The sequence below is a fragment of the Oncorhynchus kisutch genome, linkage group LG19 (assembly GCF_002021735.2).
Source record: "Oncorhynchus kisutch isolate 150728-3 linkage group LG19, Okis_V2, whole genome shotgun sequence".
NCBI classification, from domain to species: Eukaryota; Metazoa; Chordata; class Actinopteri; order Salmoniformes; family Salmonidae; genus Oncorhynchus; species Oncorhynchus kisutch.
In genome coordinates this window covers 7,598,482-7,621,268 of record NC_034192.2, presented here as the reverse complement: position 1 = coordinate 7,621,268, position 22,787 = coordinate 7,598,482, and the positions used below count along the sequence as shown (strand labels likewise).

The 22,787-nt window shown below is 42.4% G+C and overlaps 1 protein-coding gene across 1 annotated transcript in view; it reads right to left on the bottom strand.

Moving 5' to 3' along the window:
- LOC109910330 (muskelin) overlaps positions 1-16,400 on the bottom strand; it is a 36,614-nt gene extending 20,214 nt beyond the window's left edge. Inside the window, exons 1-8 of the mRNA XM_020509493.2 lie at positions 16,295-16,400; positions 8,568-8,637; positions 4,517-4,659; positions 4,326-4,414; positions 4,051-4,160; positions 3,206-3,398; positions 2,735-2,812; positions 2,408-2,473 (exon numbers count right to left, since the gene is read on the bottom strand). Of these exons, the coding sequence (XP_020365082.2) occupies positions 2,408-2,473; positions 2,735-2,812; positions 3,206-3,398; positions 4,051-4,160; positions 4,326-4,414; positions 4,517-4,659; positions 8,568-8,637; positions 16,295-16,374 (829 nt within the window). The 5' untranslated portion in view covers positions 16,375-16,400. The remainder of the gene's footprint in view (positions 1-2,407; positions 2,474-2,734; positions 2,813-3,205; positions 3,399-4,050; positions 4,161-4,325; positions 4,415-4,516; positions 4,660-8,567; positions 8,638-16,294) is intronic.
- Positions 16,401-22,787: the final 6,387 nt, after the last annotated feature.

Genomic DNA, 22,787 nt, shown 5'->3' with positions numbered 1-22,787 from the left:
GAACTTGTTCTCAACTTGCCTACCTGGTTACTCGTGCCGTGAAGCAAGTAATGTCCTAACCGACTTGCCAAAATGATAATTTGTTAACAAGAAATGTGTGGAGTGGTTGAAAAACGAGTTTTAATGACGCCAACCTAAGTTATGTAAACTTCCGACTTCAACTGTATGTTTCTTCAAACATTTCAATGTAGCCGTATCCAGAGGCTAAGTTCCATGAGTGTAAAGGGTTAACGAGTAGAAAAAGGCTATTCAAGATAAACACTTAGACTACATACTGAGTGCAACCATGAGAATATTGTGGGAAATCATCACTTCAATTGCAGAAAGAACAGTTCCATTCCTTAAGTCCTGAAGAAGTCCTGAAGAACCCGTGAATTGAGTAGCATGAGTGCATTATTAACACAGAGGTGGACAGGTTCAATGGGCCTTAAGCATGGCAAATCAGCAGAGCAGCACACAGGGGTAATTTCTGCATGGCATGCAGACTGTGTGGAGGTTTTTGTAGGTTGGTTGGGGGGGTTACTCTAGGTCATCTGGATTGGCCAACAAGACAGTTCTCAGTGTCTGGGGGCCTGAGAGACAGACCAGCCAGATGCAAGGCTTCTCACAGCCTGTATACACACGCACACAATACAAGCCTTTGTCTTTACAAACACCTGCAGGCGAGTAAGCCACCAAAACATTACAGAGCACTAAAATAACCACCGTCCTCTGCAAAACAGCTTTAAAAGGCGACAGTAGAAATCCACTGAAAGACGATGGCCAGAGCTTACCCACGATGTTACACAACGATTTAAGGCAATAAGTAATTGTTTAAGTCAAAGTAGAATATATTTGTGCTTGAAGTGACAACCCCGAACTTCCCACTTCGTGCAACTTCGTGCCAATGCCGTGTCTTTTCCTATGAAATGACGTACAAATTCTTTTTAGCCTACATTTCGTTTCAGGGCTGGGTTTTACATCAAATGGTACCACCCACCAGCATGGCATTGTTTATTAATCAGAAACACCTGCAAAGTCGCAACTAAGCTGAGCAATATAATAGAGAATATTTGGCTACAACAAAGATGGCGGATAAATAAGAGTTCACTCAGGCCGTTTACCATTGGAAAACATTGTCAGATCCGGTCTAGTTAATGGGTTAATGGGACAACAATGCAATAGCAGCTGGGTCTGGTCTACTTACTTTCACTGAACCAGTGAGTGGGGTGTCTCGCATCCTCTTCCTTCTCTGGCTACAGCTTTTAACCGTAGCTTACGCTTTGCTGCCTGAGCCATGGTGCAAATTAAAATAGGGGGCGCAAATTTGTTTTTGCACCTCTATTTTTTTACCAGCAAATTATCATAATTCATTGGATAATTTGTCAAGTTGCACTTGTTAAAAATTGTGTGTGATAAGATTGCATTTTGGACACCCCCCCCAAAGATGGATGGTTTTGAACACGCTCCACTGCTTTGATTGGTGCAGCTAGAAATCAAGAGTCCACAAACTTGTTTATCTAGTTTGTGCTGTTGTTACATCAAATATTAGTGTTTCGTGTCCGATGCGCTCAGGGTGTTGCTACATATCATTTGCGGCACGCAGTCATCGTAGCCTATCATTTCACCTCCACTAGCTGTGAGAACTATGGCAAGAGCCTACTAAAGGCTTCACCATGTCCATTACAATGTAGAAAAATGCATCTAGTCCAAACCGTTCAATAGTTAGCAGGGGCGCAACTTTGGTCTTATCCAGTTGAATAAACACTCCAAAGCAGGCTACTCGACCACTCGGTGTCGTCCTCATGGTCCTAAAGCACACCCTTTGTCTCGTTTTGTATCACATTCCAATGATAAAACTGGGGGGGAACAAAAATGCAATTTCAGAATGTGGGGGGGGCGTCCCCAGTGAAAGTTGCGACCCAGATAGTTAGGCTATCCATTTTACCGGAGCTTCATATTATTCTTCCCATTTCTATGGCAGATTCCCAGTCACAATTTATGGACGATGCCAAAACTGTGGACTGGTTTCCCCAATCCATCTGTGGCGAAGTTCTCCCTACACGCTTATGACAAATCCAACTCCAGAACCAGCCATAGCCTAGCTGGCTAATATTTTGAATACAGCGTAGCAATGGATAATATTAGTTAGCCAGATAAGGTTAGCATGCAAGCTAGCTACACTGACAGCTGTCGGTGCCCTACTTGTTGTTATTTGTCCCCTCCACGTGGAAAGCACCCACAGCGTTCCCATCGCCAATTCGTGAATATGTATTAGCAGCCTGTGTCACTCTTCGGAGGATGGAACCTAAACGTCAATTTCCGCTATAGTTAAATATAACATTTGGAAGAGGACAAATCCAGTTGAAGTAATAGGTGACATTATAGGGGGTGTGGTCTAGGTGTGGTGTTAGCTAGCATGCCTCACCTGTCTGAACGTCGATGACCATCTGATGACCTCCCCTCATCCCTGGTCTGTTGTCATCCTCATTACCTAGAGAGAGCGATGGAGCAGGAGAGCGCGAGAAAGGGGTTGAGGGAAAGGAGGGAATCAAATGTAGGAGAGGGATGGAGTGTTGAAGGAAAATGGAAAAGGAGCAGAAGAGAAAGGGAGACGGGAAAAAACATTAATGAATCGCTATAGAGTGGTAGTGCACAGCGTACCACAGCATTTTGTTAATGAAAAAACATTTCCTACTTGAGTAGTTTGTTTCACTGTTCATGTCATCTGGGCTTGGCTCTTGCGAGGCTGTACCTTTGTTACTCTTGGGGATGATCTGACTCCATCTTGGCTTGTACTCTTGCTGGCTGATGTACTGGTTAAATAAACCGTCTACAGAGGAAGATGTCAAACACAGGAAGATTGTCCAGATTATTTTAGCCAGGAGATAGAAGTGAATAGTTTTGTTACCTTTTCAATCTCAAAAAGAAAGGATGATGTCAGGATGACATTGCCATGCCCTGTGGTTGCAAACCAATCTGATAAAAATTAAAAAGTCATGTAGAGATACATGGATCTATAGTGTAAATAATGAATCACTATGGTATCCACTGAATTCATGAGCTAAATATAAGCCGAGCTAGGTTTTAAGTTCTCAGTCATGGGATGGTAGAGGTCTGTAGTTAGTATGATGATTGAGGTCATGTAGTTGTATTGAAGTTGATGTGTACAGGGCAGTAGGTCCAGCCCCCATCAGCCTTTCTGAGGAGGTGTGGGTGTCAGGACCTTTGACGGCTTTGTCGATGAGCTCCTCACAGGCGTCAAAGTCTCCACGGAGTACCAGGCGGTCGTGGAGGTGTGTCAGCATTTGGTGTTCCAACGCGATGCGTGTCTTCTTCTGCAGCGACTCAAAGGCCTCTGTGTAGTTATGCTGCCGGAAGTGCTTCAGGCACAGGCGGATCGCTTCCTGTTCCCGGTACTAGAGGAATACAGCTCCATATTTGATCAATGTTTTTCATCACATATGTTATACTTCATATTATAAACTAGGTGGTTCGAGCCCTGAATGCTGATTGGCTGAAAGCTGTGGTATATCAGACCGTATACCATGAGCATGACAACAAAAAAATATGTTTTTACTGTTCTAATTACATTGGTAACCAGTTTATAACAGCAATAAGGCACCTCTGGGGTTTGTGGTACATGGCCAATATACCACGGCTAAGGGCTGTGTCCAGGCACTCCGAGTTGCATCGTACATAAGAACAGCCGTTAGCCGTGGTATATTGTCCACATACCGCACCTCCTAGGTCCTTATTGCTTAAACTGGGTGGTTCGAGTCCTGAATGCTGATTGGCTGACAGCCGTGGTATATCAGACCGTATACCATAGGTATGACAAAATATTATTGTTACTGCTCTAATTACATTGGTTACCAGTTTATAATATCAATAAGGCACCTCAGGGGTTTGTAGTACATGGCCAATATACCACGACGAAGGGCTGTATCCAGGCACTCCGCAAATACCACACCCTCTCTGGCCTTATTGCTTAAGTAACCCACTCAGACGGATTCTCTCCCTTAACCCCAACTGTGTATGCGAGTGTGTGCGTCTCAGAGGCAGGCTCACCTTGCTGTACCAGTTAAGGCAGGGCTGCACTAAGTCAGGTTCCTCTATGCCATGTAGCTCAATGTACCAGATACTGAAGTTAAAACTGGGCCCCCACGACATCAGAGGCACTGAGAGAGACAGAGAGAACGGTCTATAATTTAAATCATCAACTATTTTGCCATTTTGACTTATTTCCATCTCCAGCCGTGTAGCATCCCTTCACTCCAATCATTGGACAGAGTCTGTACAACACGTAGGCCCAAGCCTTGGGCCCATTCCATCTCCAAACTCACCTATTTTAACAAATCTGCAGGGAAACATCTGTTCGTCAATCTTGTGCTTCAAGGTGAAGGTCTCCTTGTTGTAGTCATTTTTCAGGCCACTGCAGAGAAATAGAAGATCAAATTAAATAAATATGGTACAGACAGTAAGGTAGGTTAATTATACAGTAAAGAAGTACACTTCACTGTCCCTCTGCTCTCACCTGGACAGGAGTTCTGTCATGTTCTCTTCACTCATCCCACCAAACACTTTGAACTTCTTCAGGTTACACACGTGAGTCTTCTCATACTTCCCAAAGGTGATGCTCTGAACGATTGATGGCCGTTCCAATTTCAACATTAAGTACTGGAGGGAAAATAGAGGGGAGAATCTGATCAGCGGTCTCTCACAATATTTCATAATGCAGTGTCCGATCTACATTATCAACACATGACACTGCAGTTTTCATTCTACTGCTCTCCGAACATGTTTCACAACACTGCAGATGGCACAGAGAGCAGAGGAGAAGTGCTGTGTATACGAGCTGCTGCACAGTCAAACTCTGGGACAAAGCTCTCCCTCGCCCTCCATTTGGCAAGTCTGACCATAACTCTATCCTCCTGATTCCTGCTTACAAGCAACAATTAAAGCAGGAAGCACCAGTGACTAGATGAATAAAAAAGTGGTCAGATGAAGCAGATGCTAAGCTACAGAACTGTTTTGCTAGCACAGACTGGAATATGTTCCAGGATTCCTCCAATGGCATTGAGGAGTGCACCACATCAGTCATTGGCTTCATCAATAAGTGCATCGATGACGTCATCCCCACAGTGACCGTACGTACATACCCCAACCAGAAACCATGGATTATAGGCAGCATCTTCACTGAGCTAAAGGCTAGAGCTGCCGCTTTCAAAGAGCGGGACTCTAAACCCGGAAGCTTATAAGAAATCCCGCTATGCCCTCCGACGAACCATCAAACAGGCAAAGCATCAATACAGGACTAAGATAGAGTCTTACTACACTGGCTCTGACGCCCGCCAAATGTGGCAGGGCCTGCAAACCATTACAGACTACGAGAGCTGCCAGTGACACGAGCCTACCGGACAGGCTAAACTACTTATATGCTCACTTCGAGGCAAATACCACTGAAACATTCATGAGAGGACCAGCTGTACTGGATGACTGTGTGATCGCGCTCTCCGCAGCCGATGCGAGTAAGACCTTTAGACAGGTCAATATTCACAAGGCCGTAGGGCCAGACAGATTACCAGGACGTGTACTGCGAGCATGCGCTGACCAACTCGTAAGTGGCTTGACAGACATTTTCAACCTCTCCCTGTCTGTAATACCAACATGTTTTAAGCAGACCACCATAGTGCCTGTGCCCAAGAACACTAAGGTAACCTGCCTAAATTACTACCGACCCGTAGCACACACGTCTGTAGCCATGAAGTGCTTTGAAAGGCTGGTCATGACTCACATCAACACCATCATCCCAGAAACCCTAGACCCACTCTAATTTGCATACCGCCCCAACAGATCCACAGATGATGCAGTCTCCATTGCACTCCACACTGCCCTTTCCCACCTGGACAGAAGGAACACCTATGTGAGAATGCTATTCATTGACTCAGCGTTCAACACCACAGTGCCCTCAAAAATCATCAATAAGCTAAACATCCCTCTGCAACTGGATCCAGAACTTCCTGGCGGGCCACCCCCAGGTGGTAAGGGAAGGTAACAACACATACGCCACGCTGATCCTCAACACAGGGGGCCCTCAGGGGTGCGTGCTCAGCCCCCTCCTGTACTCCCTGTTCACTCATGACTGCATGGCCAAGCACGACTCCAATACCATCATTAAATTTGCCAATGACAACAGTGGTAGGCCTGATCACTGACAATAACGAGACAGCCTATAGGGAGGTTGTCAGAGACCTGGCCGTGTGGTGCCAGGAAAACAACCTCTCCCTCAACGTGATCAAGACAAAGGAGATGATTGTGGACTATAGAAAAAAAGCGGACCAAGCACGCCCCCATTCTCATCGACAGGGCTGCAGTGGAGCAGGTTGAGAGCTTCAAGTTCCTTGGTGTCCACATCACCAACAAACTAACATGGTCTAAGCACACCGTTACAGTCGTGAAGCAGGCACAACAAAACCTATTCCCCCTCAGGAGACTGAAAAGATTTGGCATGGGTCCTCAGATCCTCAAAAAGGTTCTACAGCTGCAATGTCGAGAGCATCTTGCCTGGGTGCACCACTGCCTGGTATGGCAACTGCTCGGCCTATGACTGTAAGGCACTACAGAGGCTAGTGCGAACAGCCCAGCACATTACTAGGGCCAAGCTTCCTGCCATCCAGGACCTTTATACCAGGCTGTGTCAGAGAAAGGCCCTGAAAAATGTCAAAGATTCCAGCCACCCTAGTCATAGACTGTTCTCGCTGATACCAGACGTCAAGCGATACCGGAGCACCAAGTCTAGGTCCAAGAGGCTTCTAAACAGCTTCTACCCCCAAGCCATAAGACTCCTGAACATCTCGTCAAATGGCTACCCAGACTATTCACATTGCTATGATCTATGCATAGTCACTTTAATAACTCTACCTACATGTACATACTACCTCAACTAACCGGTGCCCCTGCACATCGACTTTGTACCGGCACCCCCCTGTATATATTGTTGTTTCTTACTGCTCCTCTTTAATTACTTGTTACTTTTATCCCTTATCCATATTTTTTTAAACTGCACTGTCGGGTTAGGGGCTCGTAAGTAGGCATTTCACTGTAAGGTGACCTGTTGTATTCAGCGCATGTGACTAATAAATTTGATTTGCCATGTTCACAGGAGTGGTAACTAGGCTGGGCATATCTGCTGCCGACCGGACAGGGCACCGGATTGAACCCTCTGGGAGGGAGAGGGGATAGAGCAGTACAGATAGAACATTGATTACATCTGCTTTCCGGAAACCAGGCAACCCACAATCCTGTAGGTTTAAATGGCTGTGTGAGTGAGCAATAACCATCCACTACCAGAGTGCATCTGCTAGGCTTATTAATGGGTCCTCTGATATGGTTCCATCTTCAACAGTTTTCATCAATAATAAGGCAGATATATTGCATCTCATTAGGTTATCGCCTAGGGTACATTTAACACAGAGGGATTATTCCTAGGCTTGGGTATATCGATCTTTCTTTTCCAAAACAGTCCTGTTTTGGAACATGGCACACTTGCTAATGAAAGACCCGTATCGCAATGCTTTGTCGATTCTTGTTGTCATAGAAACCATTATAAAACATTTATATGAAAGGACTCAGGCTTAATTTATGATTTATGGGGTATGGTTTTATCATTTGTTCAGTACAATTATTTTGAAGGCTCTACCTCTCAACAACCTCCCTCTCTTTGAAAAGATAAAAGCAGTTGATGAGAGTTCAACATTTTTAGAGAGTGTAACGTATTTGACGTAAACAGGTGCAGTGGAGTTTTGCCTCTGCCACAATTGAATGTCTAGCTTGAGTGGTTAAGACTGCCATGCTTAGTTTCCTCTTACAGCAAAAACAAAGTTTCAATTTCCTCTGCCCATAACCACAAGACAGTCAAACACGCTACGCTGGGCCACTTCCTACTCACAAAAGTGCAAGTGCAAGTCATTGGGGTCAAGACGTGCATACTAAAGATGTGTTAGCTGACAACAAACGCTTCTATGGGGCAGAAGCCCATGGACTTTATGATTCTGGATGGCCAGATAGCTACCAACAGTGACAAGAAACTGCCATGTGGGGAATCGTAAGTGACGCGTTTCAACTAGTTTAATATTTTTCTTGAACTATACCATGTCTTGTTCGAGGTGTTGAGACTGATTTCATGTCAATGCTAAAGAGGCTAAAATTCCCTAGCTAGCTAACAAACAAGTGTAACGATGTATTTGAGAAGTGTTCTTTGTGCAAATGTATTTATGTTTCAATAAATGCTGGAGACAAAATATAGTTTACATGTTGTCAACAATCTAAGTCAACGCAGTCTTTTGCCCCATAGTTGAATGCGCATCGGTTTTGTTGCTAAACAACCAACCCGTCTATTAGGTGCTCCTATTTAGCAGCCACCAGTGAATTGAGAACACGGGTGTTGTATGCAACTGGGCACAAACCCTCTACGGAAGAGCCCCATCCCAAGACAGGCAAGGCACAAGGCATGGAAGGTGTGTGAGTGACAGGTAGGCCTGAGTATGAGACAGGTGTCTATGTGGGCGGGGCACAGCAGACGTTACCTGTGGAGGGTAGTTGCTCTCAGACGACCACCTGGAGGACTGGTCATTGGGTTTGTCCACCAAGATGTTTCTACACACAGAAAGGGAAAGGACATGTTTCAGCCAACATCCAACCATCATTTGTTGTGAGCAAAGGGATAGGGTAATATCCATGGAAAAGGACCCATGAGCACCACATGTGCAGGGAGTTCATAACAGCATATTAAATTGGGAGTCAAATAAAAGCTAAGAGTGTATATTTTGGGGAAATAAAGGCATAGATACATTTTTTATCAATTTTCCATCTTAAAATTGAGGCAAAAGTACTAGCCTTGATTTCTGATCAAACAGGAGGAAACGGGGTCTTAAACATTTACCAGAAAAAGTCAAATGGATTCTCCTGTACTTTTGTTTAGTTTTTAAGCCAGTAGTTCTGAAAATTGCACTCACGAGCCAATAGTGGTCCCTGAAAATGGCATATTACGTCACATGTGATGATACTGTATGTGCAACACAATCACTGCACTCTCACTCGCTCTGCTGTGTGGTTATCTTGCTAGATGTCTCGCTTATGGCGAGGGGCTAAAGCTCATTGGTTTAACTAATTGCTAGGGGGCTGGCCCACGTGGGGAAAATGGTGCAGCACAGCTTCCAGAAAAAGAGTTCCTTTCGAACTAGGAATTTAGTGGCTAATTGAAGTAAGACAGTTATTCTGCACCAAAGATTAAGCGTATATGAACTACACATTGACACATCTAGCCCAAAGCAGGAGGTTTAAGTAGTTTCCAATGTACCGGAGCATGTTTTTAAAAAGGTATTAGAAATTCATCAAAACACAATAATAGTGAAGTTATTTATAAAACTTGTAATTCTGTTTCCAAAAACCCACATATGTCTAAAAATGTTAAATGTTAAAATGTTAAGCCCAGAAGAGAAATTAGAAGCTTTTTTTGAACTCGTCCAAAAGCTCAAGTCACTTGCCCCCCCCCCCAAAAAAATGGTGGTGTATGATGCAAGGAACCACAATGGAAGGCTGCTGCTCTCTGATCCCATGTATTATACAGTACAGTGACGACCCGTCATTCAGGGCAGAGCCTGTTTGGAGTCCCATTATTTGCATGTTATTTTGGCATTAATGTGTCACATCAGTTTGCAAACAATGTAAATAAATATATTGAGTTAATAAAACCGCATACGTATATGGTCTCTTTTTGTTTCCTTGAGTAAGACAGCTCCAAAAAGCAGGTGATTCAGCCCAGCTCAGTGCTTTCTGTGGTGGTGGGGAAAGCCAGCAGAAAATACAGAGCATTGCGCCATGGTTGGCTCCGTATTCTGTCACTCATTGGGACACTGAGCTAGAAAATTCAAACCCCTTGGGTGCTGCCATAGAGTTACATTAGAAGTGCCCATCCATGAAGGCACAATGTCATTGGCCAAAGATAAAATTACTTCAAATCACATTTTATCTACAGTAGCTTTGATTGGACTGATCATGTCAACATCATACTTATTTATTTATTTCACCTTTATTTAACCAGGTAGGCAAGTTGAGAACAAGTTCTCATTTACAATTGCGACCTGGCCAAGATAAAGCAAAGCAGTTCGACACATACAACAACACAGAGTTACACATGGAGTAAAACAAACATACAGTCAATAATACAGTAGAAACAAGTCTATATAGGATGCGAGCAAATGAGGTGAGATAAGGGAGGTGAAGGCAAAAAAAGGCCATGGTGGCAAAGTAAATACAATATAGCCAAGTAAAACACTGGAATGGTAGATTTGCAGTGGAAGAATGTGCAAAGTAGAATTAAAAATAATGGGGTGCAAAGGAGCAAAATATTTAAATAAATAAAATAAATAAATACAGTATGGAAAGAGGTAGTTGTTTGGGCTAAATTATAGGTGGGCTATGTACAGGTGCAGTAATCTGTGAGCTGCTCTGACAGCTGGTGCTTAAAGCTAGTGAGGGAGATAAGTGTTTCCAGTTTCAGAGATTCTTGTAGTTCGTTCCAGTCATTGGCAGCAGAGAACTGGAAGGAGAGGCGGCCAAAGAAAGAATTGGTTTTGGGGGTGACCAGAGAGATATACCTGCTGGAGCGCGTGCTACAGGTGGGTGATGCTATGGTGGCAATCATCATCATGAATCAAGTTGACAATCTACTGGCAAATCCTTTTTAACCCTTGTCATATGAAGAGAAATTACATATAAAAAGTATCGGTGGTCATCGGCTATTGGACAAACATTACCAACAAGTTGGAAATCCCAAATTCAACAATGAGTTGTTTGGAAGGAATCAGTGGCTAACTGCAAGCATTGCAAAGCAATCATTATCTTTCTATTCAATGGAGTGGCAGTGGGCCCCAAGTCGAAGAATAAGGGTCTCTTTTCCTAGTTTAAAATGATAAACATTCAACATTGGCCATACGGTTAATGAAGCATGATGTGCTGTGCCCAAAACATCATAACATAGAACTGCAAAATCTGACTTTAGTGAACTCAAGACAACTGGGAACTCTGGAAAAATGAGCTACGACTGGGAAAATACGTTTTGAACTTTCATTCAACTCAGAATTGTGAAATTCGGAACTCGGGTCTCTTTCTAAAGCTACAACCTGAAGATCACTGACATCATCATGATTCACAACTTTCCCCGAGTTCCCAGTTGTCTTGAAAGCACCATAAATTCAGAGAATGCCAGACTTTAATGACAAAATTTGCCCACAAAGGATCGCCGAAACACCTTCCTGTTTAAGTGAGTCCAAAAGTCCAAAAATGTATTGTATGCTGCTGCATAGATGATGTAATATGCCAAGGAGATATGTATACTGTGTATGTATACTGTAGCTATGTCCCCGTTATTTATCCTACGACTTGGTGTACAGGGAGAACACTAAGAACGGCCCATGTTCTGAATTCTGTCTCTGTAAATAACAAAAGTGCCGAGCAACTAGTTATTGACTTCGTCCGTCCAAGCTCGCTCATGAATGTCTTAATCTAAATTTCGGATTGCCTCTTATCCGCTTGTCGTCCCCTTATGCCATAGTTTGTACATCTCAATTATCAGTAGAAACCACATTAGTTTAAGCAAGTCAGCCATATCAGCTATGTAAACGAGGCTGAATTAACTGTTTTGCTGCCAGACAAGGCTCCGCCAATAGCCAGATGTAGCAGTGGTAAGGTGTTGGGAGGTGTTGGGAAAGCTTTATGTAGGTCCTAACAGTTTGTGGGCACCATTTGTCACCATCACCATTATAATTAATATATTGTTTAGTGGCTGTGCTGGCATGCATCCCACGTTTTTTTTTGTTGCCCCACCTGAATTTAGATGCTAAAATCGCCACTGATGCAGCATCTCTTGCTGTTAACCAAGGCACTTGCATCTTGCGCTGGCTTTAATGGCCATGTACTCTTGTAATCTCCAACCGGCACAGCCAGAAGAGGACATGCCACCCCTCAGAGCCTGGATACTCCCTCGGTTTCTTCCTAGGTTCCTGCCTTCCAGGGAGTTTTTCCTAGCCATCTGCATTGCTGGCTTTTGGGTTTTAGGCTGGGTTTCTGTATAAGCACCTTGTGACATATGCTGATGTAAAAAAGGTCTTTATAATTACATTTTATTTAATTTGATTGACTTAAACCCCCCCCTCCCACAAAGTGAAATACTGCAGACAGGCTAGTGAATAAAACACGTGGTCCGTCAACCTTCCATCTGGAGAGCTACTGGGGTGTCCAGGCTTTTGACAAAACCCTGCTCAAACAAACCAGAGTCAGCATATCAAGGTCCTGTTGAGCAGCTGATATTTTACAATGTGGTGTGCTCGAGCAGGGCTGGAACAAAAGCCTTCAAACCCAGTAGCTCTCCTGGAATTTCATGGAGGATGGTTACAACCAAATACTTTACGTTTTTATAAAAGAAATCCCTCATTCAATGAACAAGGGATCAAATGGCTAAGGCAGGTGAGGTAGCAGACCTAAATGTTTATCTATTTGTAAGGTTAAAATAGTCAGTGTTCAGGGGAGATCTTGAAAGCATATGGGCTACTTGTCAATTAGTTTTAAAAATATTATCGGAATATCCTCTCAGAATTACATGGCCAGTATTGAACAGAGGAGAATCTTATCCAATTTTGAGAGCTTGAGACACATACGGTTTTACAACTGGAGTATGCAGTATTGGTTTTATCAACTATCAACTGCGTGTCGGCCATTTGCAGTTATACACGAAGGCCCTTGGAAAGTTATTTTAGGACATCGAACATGACATTAATACATGCTGATAGCTAAATAGTTGAATAGTGAGATAGCCAATTGAAAACATGGTGTAGTTTGGCTGATTATCTTTAATTTACCTTCTGCGCAAATCCATCCCTCTCCTCTGGCAACAGCCCACTGGCACAGGCAGGTGATGCACACCATGACTTTTCCAGGATTTTTATTGCTGACCAAAAATCTGCTATAACTGGGTAAATAACTCACTAAGAAGCAATGAATATCAACCAATGTGCACACGTGGCTAGGGTCACTTTGATCTCAAACACGCATCTTGTGACTGCATGATTGAAAGACAGCTCGTGCCCGTCAATGTAGGCCTACAAAAATTATACTCCGATGCGTTCTGCAGAGATTTGTAGGACAGTGGGTAACACATTGCATCCGGAGCACACTGATACAATTCTGATCGGAGTAACCTAATTGTTTGAGATTGTGATTTCTTCTTCTTTTACTTTTCCATTCGGGCAACTTAAAATTATAGTATTCTTGTCCGATTATCTTTTTTTTACTAGCCCCGGACAAGTGGACAAGCGTTAATGTCGAGCCCTGCTCTCCCTCATGAGGGAGGATAATGAAAGTTCACATTAGTAACAAGTAAAAGTAGACCTACCAATTAAGCTAGTTGGTGTTTTTACTGAAATACATTTGTCTATGAATTAACTGATTAAAACTTGTAATATACTTGTACATATTCATTCCTTTACATTACTTTGTATAAGGTAGTTGTGAAATTGTTAGATATTACTGCACGGTCAGAACTAGAAGCACAAGCATTTCGCTCACATTAATATCTGCTAACCATGTGTATTTGACCAATAAAATTTGATTTGATTTAATACTGTTACTTAATCAGAGTAGACAAACCACAGTTTGGTCACCTACTGTCCTCCCTTTTGTTCAGCTCATTTGTTTTATTATTCTGTCGTCTGGTTGCCAAAGCAAAAGCGTGAAAACAGACTGGACAACAAAAAGTTGAGTATAGTTCAGTCAAATTCAGTAACATAGAGCACACTAGAGTACAGTATAATGTACTGTACTAAACTCTACTGTAATTTTATGTCTAAACTTGTGAAACATAGAAGTCTATGATTCGATCAGATTTGATCCAGTTCAAACCAACCAAATTTTGTAATGTTTGGGAGCAGAGCTCATTCGAATAGCCAGTGTGTGTAGAATAATACCTATATGTAATGAATGATACTGCATATTTCTACCTTTGTGTAGAATTACGCATTTCTATGTAGTATAGATAAGAGACCAATGATCTGTGTTCAGCAGTGTCCAGATTTCCATACCTTGCCTGTGCCATCCTGCGATATACGGTATTACTAGTAGTGCACAAATAAATATATATATTTCTCCAAACAGAAATAAAAGCCCCAAAGAATGTACTTACCAGAATGCTATCAAAATGCTAACAAATACTCAAGAATTCTCATAGCAGATGCTAGGTAAATGACAGACAACCCAGCTCATAAAGTTATGCAAGTATCTCAAAACGTAGTTTGCAGCACACACAAAAACACAAATATTAGGCAGGGGATTTTCTCTGATGTGGTTACCAAGAAGCTTGATCTTGCAAGCTTAGTTAACATTAGCAAGTTAGCAACATTCACAAGTTATGTAGCAAAACCCAGCTGGAGAGAATTTGGCACATCTTAAATAGTTAATTGAATAGTTATAATATATATCTGGAAAACATTAGTAGTGGATTTCATACAAGTGTAACTTGATCACCACAACTAAGTTGCGCTGCAGGAGTGACTCACCTTACAAAGCTCCAATTTTGCTCGTTGTGCTTCTTTATAAACAAACACACGAGACTGCCTCAAACCCCTGTTTTGCGAAACTAGTACTGGTAAGCTTCATAATGAAAGATTATCTAACATGCAAAATGATGAACGAGATCTGCGTTATCTATTGCACAAGTTGACTGGAGGGGTATTTATATAGCCCTAATATTTAAAGCCCCAAAGACATAACATAACCAGAATGCTAAAAAAATCAAAGGGAATCAAAGAGAATGCTAACTATACTGAACAAAAATATAACACACAACATGTAAAGTGATCCCAGAATTGTTCCATACACACAAAAAAGCTTCTCTCAAATTGTGCACACATTTGTTTACATCCCTGTTAGTGAACATTTCTCCTTTGCCAAGATAATCCATCCACCTGACAGGTGTGGCATATCAAGAAGCTGATTTAACAGCATGATCATTCCACAGGTGGCATGCTGATTGCAGGAATGTCCACCAGAGCTGTTGACAGATAAATTAACATTAAATTCTCTACCATAAGTCACCTCGAATGTCATTTTAGAGAATTTGGCAATATGTCCAACCAGCCTCAAAAACGCAGACCACGTGTAACCACGCCAGCCCTGGATCTCCCCATCCGGCTTCTTCACCTGCGGGATTGTCTGAGACCAGCCACCCGGATACCTAATGAAACTAACGAGTATTCCTGTCTGTAATAAAGCCCTTTTGTGGAGGGAAAACTTCCTGTATACAGCCATGTTAATGGCATCATAGCATATGTACCAGTGAATCACTGTGACATATGAAATACAAGTAAGTGTAATCACTACATATAAAATGTACATGTTAAATTATTAAGTGATGTGCAGTCGTATTCAAGTCCTGATTGGTCAATAAGCTTATTTGACTTGTTAAATAACGAAATGGACTTTCGACCAATCAGATCAGCTTTGAAAAATATCTGTGGGTAAGGACAGAAGACCCATTTGCGGGAGAAAAAAACATCTAAATTGGGCTGCCTGTATAAAAGCAGTAAACATTTTCAGCCAGTTCCAAACTAATTAGTGCTGAAACTAGCAATTCCACTGTTTTTAAAAGAGCGGGATAATAGGGTTCATAAATAGCTGACTGTACAGGCATTTCCTATGGTGTCAAGTTACCCAAGCAATACCATAGAGACATACTAGCTCGTTACCTAACATTAACTGGTTATACCCTTTGGCCTTGCACGAACGGTTACAGAACAATCAGACTAAACATGCCTACAAAAAGTGTAGGAGAAAAAGTTATGTATGATTTAGTTAACTATTTAGCTTACTAGCTAATATAAAAAGTCATGAGTGGTTTTGGCTACTAACTTAGTGGTGGTGGCATGCTCGTCTAGTTTGCGAGCTCGCTAACTTAACTAGCTAGCTTTTTTTGCCAACTCGTTAGTACAGCTGTTAGATAATTACCAGTATCGGCTTTACAGTGCATGGAAAGACGTCACACAGTACAGAAATAATCAATTTAGCTGGCTATGTGTGCATTTTGTTTACTCGAGTAAATCTAACTAGCTAACGTTATCCCTGTTGCCTAACGGTGGAGTAGTTAGCTCGCAGTCAAGCTAGGCCGCGGAGACACGATTTCGATGCACTGTGGCAGTTAATGAGACCTGCAGCAACGAAAACAAATACATAAATGTGGTCAACGTATGTGTGCATTACTCACTCTGGTAAATATGTGGAGGAATACGAGCTCCATTTAAAAACACTGAAGGAGAGGACTCTGTTCTCTGGAACGACCGCCATCTTGTTGCAGAAAATGACAAGCAGCAAAGGCTCGAGTGACAGCTCTTAAAGAGACAATACACTTTAATTCGATTAATGCGTTTGGTTACATCGGTCAAGTTCAATAATAGAGAAAACTGTTCAAAAATATTTGAGGACATGATATTGATTAGTGACCCTGAAAATGTGCATGGAACACTTGCACCAAGTTATTTCAACCATGCTGCTGCCATTAGTTATGCATTTGGCTTAGTGTGTGTGTGTTATCGCAATAGGTTTCTCCTGACACCTCTTTTATCTGCAGAAATAATATAGTTTAGAAACTTTTAGAAACTATTCAGTATAGGCTTGAGTATAGGCTTGTGTCTCATAATTGTTGCACATTGAGACAATGAACAGCATCAATATAATTTAGAATATGTTTGTAATACTGTATCTCTCAAAGATATGGAATCGGTATTACCTCACACAAGCAAGACTGATGTTTCCTTCTGTGTTTGGTTTTCCTTATTAATTTTTAACATAGGCCCATGAATTTGACTTCCCAAACTGTTTCCCACCAAACTCCCAATGATGAGGAAATCACATGGTAATAGAGTCACTGCTTCATTCTTATGTCATCTTCCCTGATGATCTCAGTTCCTGCCTGTATGTCACAGGGCACATTACTCCTCATCACCCTTTCCCGTCAGCATAAAAGCCCCCCCCCCTCTCTCTCTCATTCTATCATTCTCTCTCCCTCTCTCTCTCTCTCTCTCTCTGTGTGACTGTCCAACCTTTGGGGAAATGACTGTACTGATTCGATCTTGTTTTTGATTATTTGTGTTGGTTGTTTGACATTTTTCTGCACTGTTAGGAGCTAGTAACACAAGCATTTCGCTGCACCCGCTATAACATCTGTGTATGCGACCAATAAACTTGGATTCTATTTTTATTTGGTTTACTATTAGGCTATTATAGAATTGCAATAACAATAAGCCTCATAATTGTATATAAATTACTGATAACAATAATAGCCATGACTTTCTGCGCGTCAACCAGGCTTTGATCATCCCATTTTTCTAAAGGACCATCTCCGTGTCAAATGCACACCGGGGAATTATCTCCAAGTGGATTGCCAGGAAGCTTCTTGATGTAAGAAATGCGCGAAAGTGACATTTCTTCTAAGTGCACAAGCAGCACTTGGCACAGGAACCTCTTAATTTAGCTTAAATGGAGTGGAGAGGCACTTTTTATTCGTGACTTTTTTGGTCCAAAGCAGAGCTGACAAGGGATTGAGTGACATTGAGAAGTATAGGCTATATTAAATTATGACTCCTTTTGTAAACTATTGTGTTTCATTTTTCAGGCACTCACTTAAGTATTCGAACTTTGGTAAAAAATTATAGGCTACATGTTTATCATGACAAAACATATATTAACCTATAGGCCTATGGACCAAGAGGTCAGTAGACACTGCATTGGTCCTATAATAGCAATACATGCACCTGCTCATCTCATTCCTGAGTCATGGTCATGTCGATGTTATAGCCCACACATGAGCCCATTTATGCGGGAAATAACTCACTATGTGAATATTTTGGAGACGTATACTATTATGTAGGCTAGCTTATATTATATGGGCCAGAACTTGGGACGCTGTAGTCTTTATTATACGATTAATGGCTCTTTGCTGTTTACCGAGCGCAGTGGACTTCCCCCTGCCCATAGTGACTGCGCATGGACTGGATCACGTGGGAGGTCCCTTTAAGTTTCCATTGAGAGGCTTGGCCATGTCACATGATGGACATGATATAATGAAACAGCAGGAAAACAGAGACGTAGTGTACCCTGAGCTGATAAAAAAATCTACGCACTCATCTGCAATAGCACCCGCGCAATAGCCTCGGTGCAACTGGGGACCAAGTAGAGGACAGGGGCGGTCCAGAATACGTCCCCATCTGACGGGACATGTCTGTTCATTCGCGATTGTACCTACAACTATTAAGCACTTTTTGAAGGGGAAGATCCCTTTTAAGTACGTGTTTATTCCATCCATCTACCTGGGAGTGGAATCGGTGCGCATCTCAGGTGAGTGAACTTATTTATATAATGTCCCAGATGGTTGATACGCAGCTGGGTAGAGACACTGTTTCTCTATGCTCTGCTCAGCTGTCATTTCTGCGCGTTACCGCAGGTGCTTTCCGCGCGTTATTTTGGCTTTCTGGTGTTGACACAGCGGAGGAATCGCATTGTGTTCTGTTTTCTGTAAGTGCGTGAAACGAAAATTCGCCCCTGCTCTTGTGGCTGAGCAGATTTTTTAAATGTTTCTGCCAGATTGGTTTTGCTCTCTATAGCTTTGCCAATGTCCGCATTCCAGTTTGTGTTGCGCAGATTGAAGTTGAAGTAAGCTCAACAACTGGGTCTTTGCTTTCTACACATATTTGATAGCCTATTGAATGTATGCTGTTTAAAAAAAATGCTTATAGGTCGTCCACCTCACCCATATCTTGAAGGATGGCACCGAAACAACACACAGACAGCTGTCCGGTCCAAGGCTAGAAAATACAAGCAATAAAATGTTTTGTTTAAACTAAAATTGAAGTCGCTACTATAGTCTGATTTTGCGTTGTCGAGACAGGTTATTTGGAGCTTGCGCTGACAGCGGAGAGGGCGGCATTTTCATAATTTGTGATGTTCAGATCTCTCCAATCGTCATCATTACGCAACATAAACAGAACATAACTACTCATCTTTATGAATTATAGCCTATTGTGATGTAACATATTGGGTATCAAAATCATTCATAACCTGGTTAAAATGTATTTCTGTGAAATAATTGTAAAGTTATAGAATTAACCAAATACTAGGCTACAGCATTGTGATTGGGGTAGCCTTTATATGTCCGATGCATGGATACATTTCTACTGTCAAATCGGAAACTGCGTAGCTGTAGGACCGTCCGCCTTTGATTACATCCTATACCCCCCTGTTAGCCTACAGGTGGGGCCAAATCCTTTACCAACATGTTCTTCAAAACGATTTCTCTCTGTCAGAGTTCGTTTTTTTTCTTCGAATCCCAGTTATCATGAACTTTAGAGATTTGCGAGTTCCTACCTGTTTTGAAAGCGCATTTGTCCCTGACACTACTCCGACATACTTACTGTACACGGCAGTGACGTCGCATGTTATTGCCACATTTCCCTAACATCCCGTTCCGGTCCGACAGAGGGACCCTCCGACTTTCCGACCTGAATATTCTTTATTTTATTTAACTAGGCAAGTCAGTTAAGGAAAAAAAAAAATTCAATTTTTATTTATATTTATTTATTTCACCCTATTTCACCTTTATTTAAGCAAGTTGAGAACAAGTTCTCATTTACAACTGCGACTTGGCCAAGATAAAGCAAAGCAGTTCGACACATATAACAACACAGAGATACACATGGAGTAAAACAAACATACAGTCAATAATACAGTAGAAAAATAAGTCTATATACAATATGAGCAAATGAGGTGAGATAAGGGAGGTAAAGGCAATAAATAGGCCATGGTGGCGAAGTAAATACAATGTAGCAATTAAAACACTGGAATGGTAGATTTGACAGTAGATGAGTGTGCAAAGTAGAAATACTGGGGAGCAAAGGAGCAAAATAAATAAATACAGTAGGGGAAGAGGTAGTTGTTTGGGCTATTTATAGATGGATATGTGCAGTGGTCTGTGAGCTGCTCTGACAGCTGGTGCTTAAAGCTAGTGAGGGAGATAAGTGTTTCCAGTTTCAGAGATTTTTGTAGTTTGTTCCAGTCATTGGCAGCAGAGAACTGGAAGGAGAGGCGGCCAAAGGAGGAATTGGCTTTGTGGGTGACAACTGAGAAATACCTGCTGGAACGCATGCTACGGGTGGGTGCAGCTATGGTGACCAGCGAGCAGAGATAAGGCAGGACTTTACCTAGCAGGGTCTTGTAGATGACCTGGAGCCAGTGGGTTTGGCGATGAGTATGAAGCGAGGGCCAGCCAAAGAGAGCGTACAGGTCGCAGTGATGGGTAGTATATGGGGCTTTGGTGACAAAACGGATGGCACTGTGATAGACTGCATCCAATTTGTTGAGTAGGGTGTTGGAGGCTATTTTGTAAATTACATCACCAAAGTCGAGGATCGGTAAGATGGTCAGTTTTACGAGGGTATGTTTGTCAGCATGAGTGAAGGATGCTTTGTTGCGAAATAGGAAGCCATTTCTAGATTTAACTTTGGATTGGAGATGTTTTATGTGAGTCTAGAAGGAGAGTTTACAGTCTAACCAGACACCTAGGTATTTGTAGTTGTCCACATATTCTAAGTCAGAACCGTCCAGAGTAGTGATGCTGGATGGGCAGGCAGGTGCAGGCAGCGATTGGTTGAAGAGCATGCATTTAGTTTTACTTGTATTTAAGAGCAGTTGGAGGCCACGGAAGGAGTGTTGTATGGCATTGAAGCTCGTCTAGAGGGTTGTTAACACAGTGTCCAAAAAGGGCCAGATGTATACAGAATGGTGTCGTCTGCTTAGAGGTGGATCAGAGACTCACCAGCAGCAAGAGCGACATCATTGATATATTCAGAGAAGAGAGTCGACCCAAGAATTGAACCCTGTGGCACCCCCATAGAGACTGCCAGAGGCCCGGAAAACAGGCCCTCAGATTTGACACACTGAACTCTGTCGGAGAAGTAGTTGGTGAACCAGGCGAGGCAATCATTTGAGAAACCAAGGCTGTTGAGTCTGCCGATGACAATGACAGCCTACCAAAAGGCCTCCTGTGGTGATGGGGGCTGGGATTAAATATATATATATATATATGACAAAACACACATCACAATGAGAGACAACACAGCACTACATAAAGAGAGACATAAGACAACAACATATATATCAAGATCTGGCTGCCTTCTGAGAATCTGTAGGCGAGCGAGTAACCTGCCACTGACATTCGTTCTTCTTGCTAATGTTCAATCATTGGAAAATAAAATTGATGACCTACGATTAAGATTATCCTACCAATGGGACATTAAAAACAGTGATATCTCATGTTTCACTGAGACGTGGCTGAACGATAATACAGATAATAAAGAGCTGGCAGGATTTTCCATGCACTGGCAGAACAGAGACTCTACCTCTGGGAACACCAGAGGTGGGTTGTGTGTTTGTTTGTCAATAACAGCTGGTGCGTGATGTCTAATATTGAAGAAGTCTCGAGGTACCTTTATGACAAGCTGAAGACCACACTATCTAACAAGAGAGTTCTCATCTATATTATTCATAGCTATCTATTTACCACCACAGAACGAAAGTGGCACTAAGACTGCTCTCAACCAACTCTATAAGGCCATAAGCAAAGAAGAAAATGCTCACCCAGAAGCAGCGCTCCTAGTGGCCAGGGACTTTAATACAGGCAAATTTAAATCAGTTTTACCAAATTTCTACCACCATGTTACATGTGCAACCAGAGGGGAAAAAAATCATAGACCACCTTTACTCCACACACTGAGATGCATACAAAGCTCTCCCTCGCCCTACATTTGGCAAATCTGACCGTAATTCTATCCTCATGATTCCTGATTACAAGCAAAAACTAAAGCAGGGAGTACCAGTGACTTGCTCAATACGGAAGTGGTCAGATGACGCGGATGCTACGCTACAGTACTGTTTTGCTAGCACAGACTGGAATATGTTCCGGGATTCATCCAATGACATTGAGGAGTACACCACATCAGTCATCGGCTTCATCAATAAGTGCATCGACGACATCGTCCCCACAGTGACCGTACGTACATATTCCAACCAGAAGCCATGGATTACAGGCAACATCCGCATCGAGCTAAAAGCTAGAGCTTCCGCTTTCAAGGAGCTGGAAACTAATCCGGACACTTATAAGAAATCCCACTATGCCCTCAGACGAACCATCAAACAAGCAACGCATCAGTACAGGATTAAGATTGAATCCTACTACACCGGCTCTGATGCTCGTCGGATGTGTCAGGACTTGAAAACTATTATGGACTACAAAGGGAAACCCAGACACGAGCTGTCCAATGACGTGAGCCTACCAGACAAGCAAAATACCTTTTATGCTCGTTTCGAGGCAAGCAACACTGAGCATGCATGGGGTGGCAGGTAGCCTAGTGGTTAGAGCATTGGATTAGTAACCGAAAGGTTGCAATATCGAATCCCCGAGCTGACAAGGTAAAAATCTGTCGTTCTGCCCCTGAACAAGGCATTTAACCCATTGTTCCTAGTGCGTCATTGAAAATAAGAATTTGTTCTTAACTGACTTGCCTAGTTTAATAAAGGTAAAAAATGTATAAATACATTTTAAAAATGCACGAGAGCACCAGCTGTTCTGGATGACTGATAACGCTCTCGGTAGCCGATGTGAACAAAACCTTTACACAGGTCAACATTCACAAAACCGCTGGGCCAGG